Source organism: Podarcis melisellensis (genome assembly GCF_964234715.1).
Source record: "Podarcis melisellensis genome assembly, chromosome: 11".
Lineage (NCBI taxonomy): Eukaryota > Metazoa > Chordata > Lepidosauria > Squamata > Lacertidae > Podarcis > Podarcis melisellensis.
In genome coordinates, this window is record NC_138543.1 from 62175574 (window position 1) to 62189198 (window position 13625).

Sequence of the window (13625 nt, forward strand, 5' to 3'; positions counted from 1 at the left end):
CCCGGAGCTCAAGACCACCCCTCCATACATCATACATACATCACAGAAGGGGTGTAACCTAAGACCTCCCCCCCAGATACATCATACCTACATCACAGAAAAGGCGGTCTACAGCAGAAATCTGAGTGACTTGTTTACCTCCTATCTGCCAGGTTATCTGTTTAATGGTCACTTGATTGGATTGCCTGGGGAGCCTGGCCAGTCTTTTGTAATGATAAATACTTAGTTCCTGGGCCATGCCACAGGCTCACACCCTATTCATATCTGAAATGTGCCCTTAAGACAGGATTTTTGAAGGAAAATACAATGGGGAGGCTTTTCCATTTTCCTTTGACCTTGCAGAGAAAACATTTGCTCAGTTTGGGATTCAAAATGGTTTCAGGTCGGTCTTCCTGCGCTGATCTATGTACGTGCTTGGTTGGTACACTTATGAACATTTAACATACATCTATGAACTCAAAATCCCTATCACACTCTCTGCCGGGTTGGCACTTGCCCTGCTGTGCGGTGGGGGACAAGGGTGTGAGAGAAGAGCAGCTAGACGGGGGTGCAATTTAGTGGAAAGTACAGGAAGGCAGGGGGCTGCTCTTGTGCTCAAATCCTGCTTGTGGGCTTTGCACAGGCGGCTGGTTGATCACTGCTAGAAGAGGAGGAAGGACCCTACGGGCCACTGGCTGGATTCAGCAGGCTCTTCTCACCTTCTTCTGTTCATGAAGATTCGGAAGGGACCACTGTGGCCATTGCGTCTGTCTATTGTGCTGTGGATGCACAGAATCCTCCGGCCACCGCATCCCTCCCAGGTGGCCTCCCAGCCTCTGTTTAGAAATACCATAGTTTTCCGTGTATAAGACGCACCCTATTCTGGGGGACTCCAAATTAGGAAAATGGGGGGAGATTGCCCAGAGTTGTTGAGCTTTTCTTGGGGGGGGGGATTCCAAAAATCGCTCCCTCGCCAAACCACTCTCACGTGTCGCAAAACCCACCTATCATCTGTCCCCTCACCAGTCGTCCGCCCAATTGCCACAGTGACAGCCAATCAATACCAGCCCTTGCCACAGCCACCAATAACACGCACAATAGCCGCTGACAATCTCCGGCTTGCAGCAGCAACCAATCCCAAGTCCCCCCGATGACGACCCATGTATAAGACGAACCCCCGCCCCCCTTTTGGCATAATTTCCTAAGGAAAAAACCTTGTCTTATACATGGAAAAGTACAGTATCTGATGAAGGAGAGCCAGCCATCTTCCCAGGCACTTTCTTCCCCTCTCAAACAGCCCCACAAGCAGCAGATCCTTACTTTTTCCCAAATAAGACACAGTAATGGTCATTCCCTCTTTTTTATTTGAGAATTTATAGAGATTGCAAGCAGACACAATGGAAGGAAATTCGAATTACATTTGTATTTAGCATCCGTGAGTATATACTTGTAGGACAACCGCAAAGAGAAGACACAAAAAAAGAGTATAACATGAAACCATGCAAATGCTTTTGAAAACACTACTGATTAATTCATCCATAATTTTTTTAAGAAACACAAAACATTGGAATAAGATGACCTCACCAGTTAATCAGGTTTCAAATGAAAGCTCCCAGTTACTCAACTTTTTCTGAAATTCCCAGTTTCGTCATTCAGATTTCTAATTCAGCATTGAAAATCACGTTTTGGATGTGAAGTGTTTGCATCTGGTCATGCCCTAGCCTTTGTTCATGAATCTTTTGACAGTTTGAATCAGCTGTCAAACCTTCATTATCACTGCAAGTGATATTCAAAGGCAGCCTAGTAAAATGTCTCTGCTCTGCACTGTCATGGAGATATATTGTGTTCGTTCTAAGCCACACTTCTGGTTCACAATTGGCCTAAATTGAAAGTGAACCCAGAATCCTCAGCAACGCATAAGGGGCTTTGCAGCAGATGTGCAGGTTCTCTTGGCAGAAGAGACCATTTGTCCCTGAAGACTGGAAACAGATTCAGATGTCAGTGCTATCAAGCACCAAGCAGCCCATGTACTGTCACGCATCAGCTGTAAGGCATTAAAAACTGAAATCCCAATATCATTGGATACCCAATATCAACTAGCTAGCTAGCTAGCTAGAAAACATTCAACAAATATTCAAGGAATCAGACAACCTCTGGAGAAGATGAACAACAAAATTCACAAAGGAGAAGTTCAAGGAGCGTTTGAGAAGCAAATTCATCCCAGATCTGCCTTAAAGTTCCTGTTTTGTGGTTATGAATGTTGCATCTGTCTCGGATTGGAGCCTTTGTGTCCCATCATGTGCTCTGTCTTTCTCATCCTTGTGTTTCTTGACTAGCTGCCCCGTTGCATCATTGTGAGTTTCCCTTTCTTTCTTTTGCCAAATCACACCACCAAGATCCACAGGGTTCCTCGCAGATAGTAAAAAAAAATCTTAGCCTTGAATAACAGGCTATTTGTTTGGACCAATAAAAGAGAAAAAACTACCTTTTGGGCACCCAGATTGCATGCATGATTGTTAGTCTGGACCTAAGTTCCATTTAGAGATATTTTTAAAACATGCACAGAGGCAATTCCAGGCCATGTTTTAAAAAGTGAAGGGTTCTGGCACACCTAACACACCCAAGAAGATTCTACAATATGCCCACATTGCTAAGCTAGTCAGGGGATGATGGGAGCTGTGGTCCAGCAGCATCTTCAGGGCCACAGCTGCCCAAACCACTGTTCTGCATTCTCCTCCTCTTCTGTGCCCTGTCACCTTCATCTTTTGCAGCCTCATAATCCTCATAATTTGCTTGCTCCTTAACCCACCAAATGCACCAGCAGCAGCGCAATTTCAAGTTTTCAGAATAACAAGGAAACAGCCCAAGCAACTGAAGGTGAACTCTCTGTTCCCTGAAGAGCAGCGAATGTGGCCAGATTGTGGCTAGGAAGAAGGCAAAGCAGCCTCTAAGGTGGCTCAAGAATAAATGGACCATCTATTAAGACAGTGGGAAGTTTTGAACCTCAGGAAACTGGGATTTGTGTATGAAGGTGTATATAGCAAACAGCTGGGAGCTTTTGCAACTGGTGGGGTCTGAATCAACTAACTCCAGATGGATATTTGCAAATGCAAGAATGCAGCGGAAAGGCTTTACAATAGTCTAGAGGCAAAGACCCCCCATTTCCAAGGAGGCAAACTGCTTGAACGCAGGAGCACAAAGAAGGACCTTGCTGGATTAGATGAGTGGTCCATCTTGGGGAAATGCAGGCGTTGGATGAAGCTGATTGTTCAAGGTTCCTCCTCTAGGATGCAAGGGGGTCAGCCGGCCATCTAGAAGGAACGCCAGGATGACCTCTGGGAGAAGAGGGAAAGCAACATTAATGGATCGGCCACCCCATCCTGCCAAACTCAGCAGCATTTCTTCAGGTGGTTGTCCCACCCAGACAGAAGGGCTCAGCAGGTCAGGTTGTCCCAAGGCCCAGCACTGTATACTGACAACCAGGGAAGTCAAAACTGCTTCAATCAGCAAAATTGGCCCTATTATGGGTCCTGCCTAACCCCCATCCCCCAACTGTAATGACTCAATCTTTCAGTGCGGCTGCACCTACGTTTTGGAATTCCCTGTCCATTTGGTCTCAAGCAGGCACCTTCACGGGGCTCTTTTTGGCACCTGCTAAAAGCATTTTCATTTTGACAAGCCTACCCAGATGTTTGGCAGGTTGATGCGAGTCTTGGGTTTTATCCACACATCTTCTTTTCCCGCTGCTTTCACTTGTGGGAAAACCACTCTATAGTGTTCAGTCGGAACAAACAGCCATTTGGGTTTCCTCCAGATTGACGTTTACTCCAATTTAGCACCAAAGAGTACATTTTCCCTGGGAAAGGGGTGGGTCAAGGGGGAAGCCACTTGGAACTGGGCTCTCTTGGCACAAGACAAGAAGAAGTGTGAAGGAGCCCTTAATCTGTTTTCAGTCTGTTGTCATTTTACATTTTTGAATGTCTTACATTATTGCTCTTAACTGCTCTTAGTGGTGATTTTATTGGTTTCTCTTTTTTTTGCAAACTGCTTTGAGGTGTTCCTTTTACAATCAAGCAGTGTATACATTTGATGAAATAAAAACAAACCAAAAGACTTTTCCAGACCCCGTTTCTTGCCTTTGCCGGGACTAATTTTGCCACCCCTCTCCAGCCCCACATTCACTGATGCCACACAGAAGATGGAGGAAACTTGTTTTCTGCTGCTCCAGAGGAGGGGATCTCAACCAACGGATTCAAATGACCAGAAAGGAGCTTCTGACGAAACATCAGGAAGAACTTTCTGATGGGAAGAGCCAGTTGACGGTGGAACGGACTCCCTCAAAAGTCCTTCCTTAGGGGATTTTAAGTAGAGGTTGGGCGGCCATCTGACTTGGAAGAGTTAGTTGAGATTCCTGCATTGCCGGGGGTTGGACTAGAATTCAGTGTTTCCCAACCTTGGGCCTCCAGCTGTTTTTGAACTACAATTCCCATCATCCCTGACCACTGGTCTTGCTAGCTAGGGATGATGGGAGTTGTAGGCCAAAAACATCTGGAGGCCCAAGGTTGGGAAACACTGGACTAGATGACCCTTGGGGTCCCTTCCAACTCTACAATTCTGTGATTCTATGACCCCAGGGTCCCCTTGCAACTCTATGCCTCTACGACCTCGGAAGTTGGTGGCTTGTGAGAGAGGCTGCCATTTGAATCCATTGGTTCGGGTCGTACTTGAGACTTCAAATACCGTATTTTTTGCTCTATAAGACTCACTTTTTCCCTCCTAAAAAGTAAGGGGAAATGTGTGTTCATCTTATGGAGCAAATGCAGGCTGCGCAGCTATCCCAAAAACCAGAACAGCAAGAGGGATTGCTGCTTTCACTGTGCAGCGATCCTTCTTGCTGTTCTGGCTTCTGAGATTCAGAATATTTTTTTTCTTGTTTTCCTCCTCCAAAAACTAAGTGCGTCTTGTGGTCTGGTGCGTCTTATAGAGCAAAAAATACAGTAGATTTCACAGTAGCTTTCATCTGGGGAAAACCACTCTGTAGTATTCAATTGGAACAAACAGCCGTTTCAGTTTTCTCCGGATTGACGTTTACTCCAATTTAGCACCAAAGAGTACATTTTCCCTGGGAAAGGGTGACAAAAAAAGACACCTCACCCTGTTATGGTTTCGGCGGTTCAACGTCTCTTTCAGATGCTTCACCCACGGGGCATGGGGAGGGGCACAGAGGTTCCTCCCTCTGATGGTGGTGAAACTGGAAACACAAAGAGCAGGAAAAAATATGAGCAGATGACCAGGATGCCTCTGCCATCTTAGATATCTCTCTTGTTAACCCCCTCCTCCCTCATGAAATGTCTGCATTGCATGGTCTAAAGCAGTTGTTCCCCCCTTTTTTGTATAATTTTTATTATTACTGTCAGGGGTTCAGGAGCAGAGGTTTTGCATTTTGAAATATTCATTTAAACAACCTTAAAATATCAATACTTCCTTTCTTCTCTTTCCATGGTTCATTTTGCATACCACAAATCCCTGCATATTTTACATCCATTATTACATCCATCAAACCTTATTTACGCTGTTGAATTTATCTTAATGCTGCCGACATTTTCAAGTGTACACAATCCCCCCCCCCATATAGGCAATAAACATTGTCCAGTCATCTTTAAACGAATGTTCTTCTTCTCTTATTCTGTAAGTTAGGTCTGCAAGCTGAGCATATTCCATCAGTTTAAGTGACCATTCCTCTTTAGTTGGGACCATGCTCATTTTCCATGGAGGTAGTGGCCCCTGAAGGGGCAGTGGGATTACCTTTGGGGTTGCTAAGAGGCAAGAGGGTGGCAGTGGATCACTGGATCAAGTTCACCCATTTTGTTGAATTAATTAAACTAAGTAGCTTTCATTGGATTTTGAATAGATGTGCAATTAATTGTTACTGTTTCAAATTTTATTGCATTATTCTCTTCCTTAGTGGGAACCACTATTCTGAACGATGCTTTTCTATGGGGTTGGGTAGCGGGCACTGGGGATAAATTTATGGAACCAAGCAGGTAGGGCCTCCAAAAAGTTTTGGCACCAGAGATCTATAGGCAGCAGTTGCCACATTGGCCCCCCCAGGAGGAAAGGTGGGGCCAAATGACCTCTTTCATGCTTTCTGGTTCTGTGGAGCCCTTTACCGGTGAGAATCCCTGATTAAGTTGCCAGGGGAAATGGTCCGTGCAACTCAACACTTTTGCCACTTCTTGAAAGCAACCGAAGTTGCCTTGATGGGATCTCGTTCCACCTCATTTGCACAGCCTGGCACCGTGCCAGGGAAGTCGCTGTGAACGGGACGTGGTGGCTGAAGTTTGTGCAATGTTCTCTCAGCCTCACTTTTGGCTGCAAGCCACAGACCACAGAAGTCGTTTTATTTGCATGGAAGTTGATCCCATTATGTGCCTAGATAGTAGCAGGGGAAGAACGTGTACACCTGAACTTTGCTCTCTTTGTTCGCAGCGGGAGGGCAGAGGCATGGAAATGCAACAGATATTTCCCTCTTGTGGGTTTAACAGAGCATGGAGCGGGTTGTAGCGATGTCAGGTTACAAGAAATGCAGGACTCCAGGGATTGCAGGCTCCGGGACTGCAAGGAGAGGTTTCTGGTTACACTGATTGTCCCAGACAACAGACACTTCTTAAACTAGATGAAAACAGGCATGCTTAACTCCTCTGAACTTTGAATTCTTCCTAAGACAACCCTCCATCCATCTCAAAGGAGGACTGTGAAGTCCTCATTTAATATAAGACTTACTAAACTTTGTAGGCCCAGAACAAGAAGTCAACTCATAGTAACTGGAAGCAACGTTTGTCATTACCCATTACTACAAAGCCAACACAAGATTACTTCATTTAGGATTTTTCTAAAAAAATAAATCAGTTTCCACATAGAGTGTTCTTGCTCAACAGCGCATGGCTGGCAACTAGATGGGACAGAGAAGGAGAATGTCTCCTGCCAAGATTCCCCAGACTGATGCCCTCCAGCTGTTTTTGACTGTCCCAGCCAGCTAGTGCTGATGGGAGTTGTAGTCTGCAGCTTCTGTAGAGCATCAGGTTGGTGGAAGTTTGACCTATCAGCTGCCGTTTAGGTCTGGGATGGCTGGTTAAGAACATAAGAAGAGCTTGTTGGATCAGGCCAAAGGGGGTCAAGCAAGTCCAGCCTTCGGTTCCCACAATGGCCAACCAGATATCTCAAAGGGGTTTGACCCCTAAAGCCCTCCTGTGGTTTCCGGAAACTGGCCTTCAGAAGCTGTGCTGCTTCCAGCTGTGGATGCAGAGCCCAGCCATCCTGCCTAGTGGTTGCTGCATGCTGATAGGAGGAATACCCATTAAGTTGGAAGCACATAAAGGAATGGACATGGGGAGGATCCTTTGTTCCTTTCCCTACACCTGGCCTTGTGGGAATCATCTGAGCATATCAGGATCCCAACCACCTGCCTCATGGGGGTCAACTAATCCTCTATGCCAGGTGGGGTTCCATCTCCCCAACCCTGCAGCACCTCTAACCTGACCCCCAAGCTGTGTCCTTCCTACAAGGGAAGGCTGAAGCTCCAGACCGTTCCCACATCAGACACTTTGTCCTGGAGGAAGCTGCCACGGGCCTCTTGCACACTTGACTGCTTGGCCAAAGGTGACTGGAAGCGTGTAAATTCAGCACCACCGAGAAAAGTCACTGGAGCAGAGGAGATGTGGAATGAAGATAAATGGGGGCCACAAAGGTCTGCAAGAGGGCAGCCAGGCAGGTGGGAACGGTACACCCAGGACGAGAAGCATCTGCTGTCACCAAAGTTAATTGGCAGCAAAGTTAATTCAGCCGTGGTGCATCGCCTCTTCTGCGCTGTCCCTGCCGGCTGCGGTTCCAGCCCTTTCTTTTCCTTCTAAGCATGTTGGAGCTCTGTTTAAAAACACCCAAGGAATCGTAGACTCTTCACCAAGGGTGATCTAGGCTGACCCCCCCCCCCCTGCAATGCAGGAATCGCAGCTAAAGAACCTCTGGCCAGTGCTGGATTTACACATAAGCTAAACAAGCTATAGCTTAGGTCCCCCAAAAAATTTAAAGGGGGAAAAACTGGATGTACATTTCCAAAATATGAGATAAAAAACAAATGAAATAAAACCTACATACAGCAACAGTGTTTTGTGTTGTGTAGGCTCCTATGATGCTCCCTAAAATTGCATTTCTGTTCAACAATTACTTTGATAAAATACATATTTTGTTACATGCAAATGGCTTGAGATACTTATTAGGTCCATAAATTACCATATAGCATATACCCAACACAAAAAACAGCGACAATTTGTTGTTGACAAAGGACAGCTAGACATATAAAGGGTCCCATTACCTTCAGTAGCTTAAAGGTAAAGCTAAAGGGACCCCTGAGCATTAGGTCCAGTCGTGACCGACTCTGGAGTTGCGGCACTCATCTCGCTTTATCGGCTGAGGGAGCCGGCGTACAGCTTCCGGGTCATGTGGCCAGCAGGACTAAGCCGCTTCTGGCAAACCAGAGCAGCACACGGAAACGCCGTTTACCTTCCCGCCGGAGCGGTGCCTATTTATCTACTTGCACTTTGTGCTTTCGAACTGCTAGGTTGGCAGGAGCAGGGACTGAGCAATGGGAGCTCACCCCATTGTGGGGATTCAAACTGCCGACTGTCTGATTGGCAAGTTTAACCCACAGCGCCACCTGCGGCCTCATCAAACCTAAATCGGGCCCTGCCTCTGACAGAAGGCCACCCAAGCTCTGCTTAAGAACCTCCCATGAAGAAGAGCCCATTGCCTTCTGAGGGAGTCTGCTCCACTATTGAAGGCTCTCACCACCAGAAGACTCTTCCTAATGTTTAGTCAGAATCTCTTTTCATGTAATTTGAACACACTTCACCGGGTCCTGCGCCCTAAAAAGGCTTGTGTTGCACCCCCTGTCTTCTTCCTCTCTCTGATTTGCTAGAGGTCTATGCAAGGGCACACGATGATCTAAGTACACACTAGCCTGCCCCACCCCCCTTTAAAAAGCCGACTCCTGGAATGCAAAGTAGGGGCCACAACTTACATCACAGCCCGGACTGGGCAGCCGTCTTGAACATACTGGTCCCGGTAATCTCGGACAACTTTGGCAGGAATGGGCATTGAGCTAGTTCTCACACAGCAGTCCATGACCTGATAATCACCAGAAACTGAGGAAAGGAAAGGAAAAAATCAATGTGTAAGGGAGGGGAAACGGAGGGTCTGCCCTTCTCTCCACTCACTTTGCAATCCAGGTTAGAGAAAGAGAAGCGCCTTGCTCCAAGGGCACCCGTTGCCCCTTCTCTGCCACAGCAGGAACAGCCCAGCCACAGCTGGCAAGGATCCCATCTGGCAAGTGGTCAAGTGGACAAAGGGAAAGGAGCAACAACATCTTCATCCATCAGGTCAGCTTTCTCCAGAGGGAACTGGCTGCCATATGCAGGATCTACCTGCATAGCCCAGATCTCCAGGGTCCTCTGACTACAATGCTATAGTAGCAGAAGCAGAGGCCAGTCTTGTGGGACATGGCAGCAAATATAAGGCAGTAAACACGAGAAAGGGTTTGCAATCAGTCTGAAAAGGGTCTTTCCAAACAAGACATGTGGGCATTAAAATGGCAAATAGTATTTATTTTTATTTCAGAAAAGGTATACACCATTTGATGATTTTTAAAAAGCCCCAAAGAGAGCAAAACCATAATATTATCAGTTTAAAAAAAAACAATGAAAACAACTTTGCAAATCATTCAGAACATAAAATCAACAATAAACTAAACATAGATTAAAGTACATTTTACATTATAGATGTCTGGACAGACTTCTCTAAACAAAAATGTTTCAGCAGGTGCTGGAAAGGACCCAGGGAAGGTGTGGCCTGGTGTCAATTGGCAGGGAGTTAGAGGTGCCACACTAAAAGATTGATTTCTTACAAATGAGGAAGGGGTGACACCTGCAGCAGTGCCAGTTCCGCTGACTGAAGCAGTCAGGTGGGGCAAGGTGATCTTGCAGGCAAACTGGTCCTCAAGTTGCTAAGGGATTTAACACTAAGACCTTGAACTTGGCCCGGAATCAGATTAGAAACCAGTGCAGATCTCTGGGTGCAAGGCCTTCCTCCTGTCAGCAACTGCGTTGCAGCATTCTGCACCGACTGCAGCTTCCAGAGCAAGTGCTAGTGAAGACCCACCGTTTGCCAAAGAGGAGGCTTAACCACTAGGGGACACAGCCCAGGTCAAGGAACTTCCCCATCATTTACAGGGAGCCAGAGAGCACTGGCAGGGAGAAGCTTGAGTGCCAACTTCAAGGCAGTGGAATTCAGGAAGGGAGAGAGGAAGAGGAAGGATTCCCCTGCCCTGGAGAGGCCCAGCCAAAAGAGCTCCTGAGCATTGGACCCAGCAGTGTGGCAGCCAGAAGGGGAGAAGATGTTGTCTCTTACCCTGCTGGGTGCTCCAGACACAGAGAGCCACCAATCCAAGGATCCAGCAGCCGCCGTGTGCTGCCATGCCTGCTGCCATGCTGTGGGTGCCAAGGATGCCGCAGAGAGGAAGAACAACCCAGCCAGCCCCGGGTAGCTGATGCTCTAGTGTGGAGCCAGCTCCCGCCTCTCCTATTTATTGTGATCCCTTGCTCTCGTTTTCACTTTCTTGGTGTGAGTAACAGAGGAAATCCCAGGGAACCAGAGACAGAGGTGAGCAAGAAGAGGCCCAGGCAGGGCTTGTGCCCGGGCACTGTGCCAGGAATGCCAGCCTGCTGTGGCACCTGAGGGCTTGGTCTCTTTGCTCAAGGGACGTGGCTTGAGTCCTGGAGAATGTGAAGGGGTTCTTGGGCAGAGGGAGGCAGAATCATAGAACTGTAGAGTTGTAAGGGACCCACAAGTGTCACAGAGTCTAACCCCCTGAGGTGCGGGAACCACAGCCGAAGAATCCCTGGCAAATGGCCACCCAACCTCTGCTTAAAAACCTCCAGTGCAGTAGAGCCCAACACCTCCCAAGGGAGTCCATTCCACTCTCAAACAGCTCTTAGCATCTGGAAGTTCTTCCTGATATTTAGTCAGAATAGTCCTACCCTCCAGAGCAGGAGAAAACAAGCCTGCTCCTTCTTCCATGGGGCAGCCCTCCATATATTTGAAGATGGCTCTCATATCTCATCTCAGCCTCCTCTTTTCCAGGCTAAACATACCCTGCTCCTTCCACCGCTACTCATAAGGCTTGGCTTCCAGACCCTTGGTCATCTTGGCTGCCTTCCTCTGCACATGTTCCAGCTTGTCAACATCCTTCTTAAATTGTGGTGTCCAGAACTGGACATAGTATTCCAGGTGTGGTCTGATGCAGCCTAGAATAGAATTAACTTTTTATGCTGCTGCATCACAATGTTCTCATGTTCAGTTTGTGGTCCACTAAGATCCCTTTTGCATGTACTATTAGCAAGGCAGGTGTCCCCCATCCTATGTTTGTGCAGCTGGTTATTCCTGCCTATGTGCAGAACATTACTTTTTTTATCTATTGAAATTCATTTTGTTAATTTTGGTCTAGTTCTCCAAGACTAGTGCTACAGGGTTGGGTAAAAAAAGGGGGGGTGCTTGCTAATGGGTGCTGATGTTTCTGCAAAATGGAGCTATAGTTCAAATGGTGGTGGGATCCTGGAACAATCTGGTTTGCCATTTGCATTGTAGGGTTCCAGTCAATTGTAATTTCGGTGTGGGATCCAGTCCTATACCACCAAATTCATACTGTCAATTTATGGTTGATTTTGGGAGGCCTTGCGCAGAAAACTCACTTCCTCCAGAAGATCGTACTTTTTGCAAGAAGGAAAGTGATGGGGGAAATGCTGGGAAATGGGGAGGGTAATGTTTGCTTTGACACAACATGCAGGGCAAAGTTAAACTAGGGAGGCAGTGATGGCTCCCAACCTAGATGGCTTTAACAGAGGATTGAACAAATTCATTGAGGAGGAGAGGGATATTGAGGACTACTAGCCGGGATGGTTATGCTCCACAGTCTCCACAGTCAAGGCTGCAATGCTTCTGAATGCCAGTTGCTGCAAAATGCAGGACAGGAGAGGGCTCTTGTGCTCAGCTCCTGCTTGTGGGCTCTTTTTATAGTCTTCCGTTCTTCAGGTGCCTGTGTGCAATGAGAGGGAGGCCATTTCACAAACTAGACCACAGCAGCCACTGTCTGGTCACAATGAAGATGGAATTTCAAGGAACATTGTTTTATGTTTTTAACAGCGTCTAACCTCTCCACAGGGACATGGGTGGTGCTGTGGGTTAAACCACAGAGCCTAGGACTTGCCGATTCCAATCCCCGCAATGGGGTGGGCTCCCATTGTTCGGTCCCTGCTCCTGCCAGCCTAGCAGTTCGAAAGCATGTCAAAGTGCAAGTAGATAAACAGGTACCACTCCAGCGGGAAGGTAAACGGTGTTTCCGTGCACTGCTCTGGTTCGCCAGAAGCGGCTTAGTCATGCTGGTCACATGATCCGGAAGCTGTACGCCGGCTCCCTCGGCCAGTAAAGCGAGATGAGCGCTGCAAGCCCAGAGTCAGCCACGACTGGACCTAATGGTCAGGGGTCCCTTTTACCTTTAACCTCCCCACAAAGAGATGAGAGTGGATGTTCAATAATCACTTTGTCTGGAAGTCCCCGGTGCTGCATCAAGTAAATGTTATTCCCCACCCATTTGCAGTGCATTTCCCATCATTTTCCTTATTGCAAAAAGTCTGATTTGGGGTGCAAGAGCATCTGTTTGTGCAAGTTCTTCCCATCAACTTTAATTGCGCAACCTGCATAGCGACTGTCTGGAAGTGCCCTGGGTTTCTCCCTTCCCTCTCCCTATCCCTGCTCAGTTTATAGACATAATTCTGTGCCTTCATTTACCATTTCCTCCTGGAACATCTGACTGCTTGTGGGGAAAGGGAGCACCAAGGAAATTGCCCCAGAGAGTGAACAGAGTCCCTTCCCCACACCACTGGGGGCAAACTGACCTCTGGGTGACCAGAAAGTTTACTTGGCCAATGATGGGCTAGATCAGGGCCAATAAACTGGACTGAATGCTAGCAAGATGGATGTGCTCTGTGGTTCCCATGTCCAGGTCATTGATCAATTGCCTGCTTTTGGATGGGGTCCTATTCCCCCGAAACAGTAGGTTTGTAATCTGGGGTGTTCCTGGATCCATCTTGGTTGCTAAAGACTCAGGTGACTTCAGTGCCTAAGAATGCCTTCTTTGGCTGGTAAGGCAGCCATGGCCGTTTCTGCACCAGGATAGCCTGTCCACACTGTTGTCTAATCACCGGTAACCTCCAGGCTGGATTCCTGCAAAGCACTTTATGTGTGGCAGCCCCTTGAGGTTGGTCAGAAGCTGCAGCCAATAATAATAATAATAATAATAATTTATTATTTATACCCCGCCCATCTGGCTGGGCTTCCCCAGCCACTCTGGGAGGCTTCCAACAAAATATTAAAATACAGTAATCCTGGATATGAATTTGCTGAATTAATTTTCAAAAGGGATACAAAAAAGGGAGATGTGAGGAAGTCAGGAAAATAAGTGAATCAAAGATGAGAAATTAAAAAGAGGGATTTTTGCTTTTGCTTTTTAGTGTGTTTTTTCCCTTCAGCTCTTTTTC

At 47.1% G+C, this 13625-nt stretch overlaps 1 protein-coding gene across 1 annotated transcript; it reads right to left on the reverse strand.

The window, feature by feature from the left end:
- Positions 1-1342: 1342 nt before the first annotated feature.
- On the reverse strand, positions 1343-10638 carry LOC309380195 (C-C motif chemokine 19-like). Its single transcript, XM_081930085.1, has 4 exons — positions 10441-10638; positions 9056-9179; positions 5134-5230; positions 1343-3314 (listed from the first exon to the last, which is right to left on the reverse strand). Exons 1-4 carry the CDS (start codon positions 10517-10519, stop codon positions 3291-3293), a joined length of 324 nt encoding a protein of 107 aa, XP_081786211.1. The 5' UTR covers positions 10520-10638; the 3' UTR covers positions 1343-3290.
- Between the last annotated feature and the right edge of the window lie 2987 nt (positions 10639-13625).

What these genes read in the sequence shown, in the direction of transcription:
- LOC309380195 (XM_081930085.1), bottom strand. Translation starts at nt 10,519, where the DNA reads ATGGCAGCAGGCATGGCAGCACACGGCGGCTGCTGGATCCTTGGATTG. An exon ending in TGTCTGGAGCACCCAGCAGG is followed by an intron (nt 9,180 to 10,440) that starts GTAAGAGACAAC and finishes TCCTTTCCTCAG; the next exon opens with TTTCTGGTGATTATCAGGTC. An exon ending in TGCCCAGTCCGGGCTGTGAT is followed by an intron (nt 5,231 to 9,055) that starts GTAAGTTGTGGC and finishes TTGTGTTTCCAG; the next exon opens with TTTCACCACCATCAGAGGGA.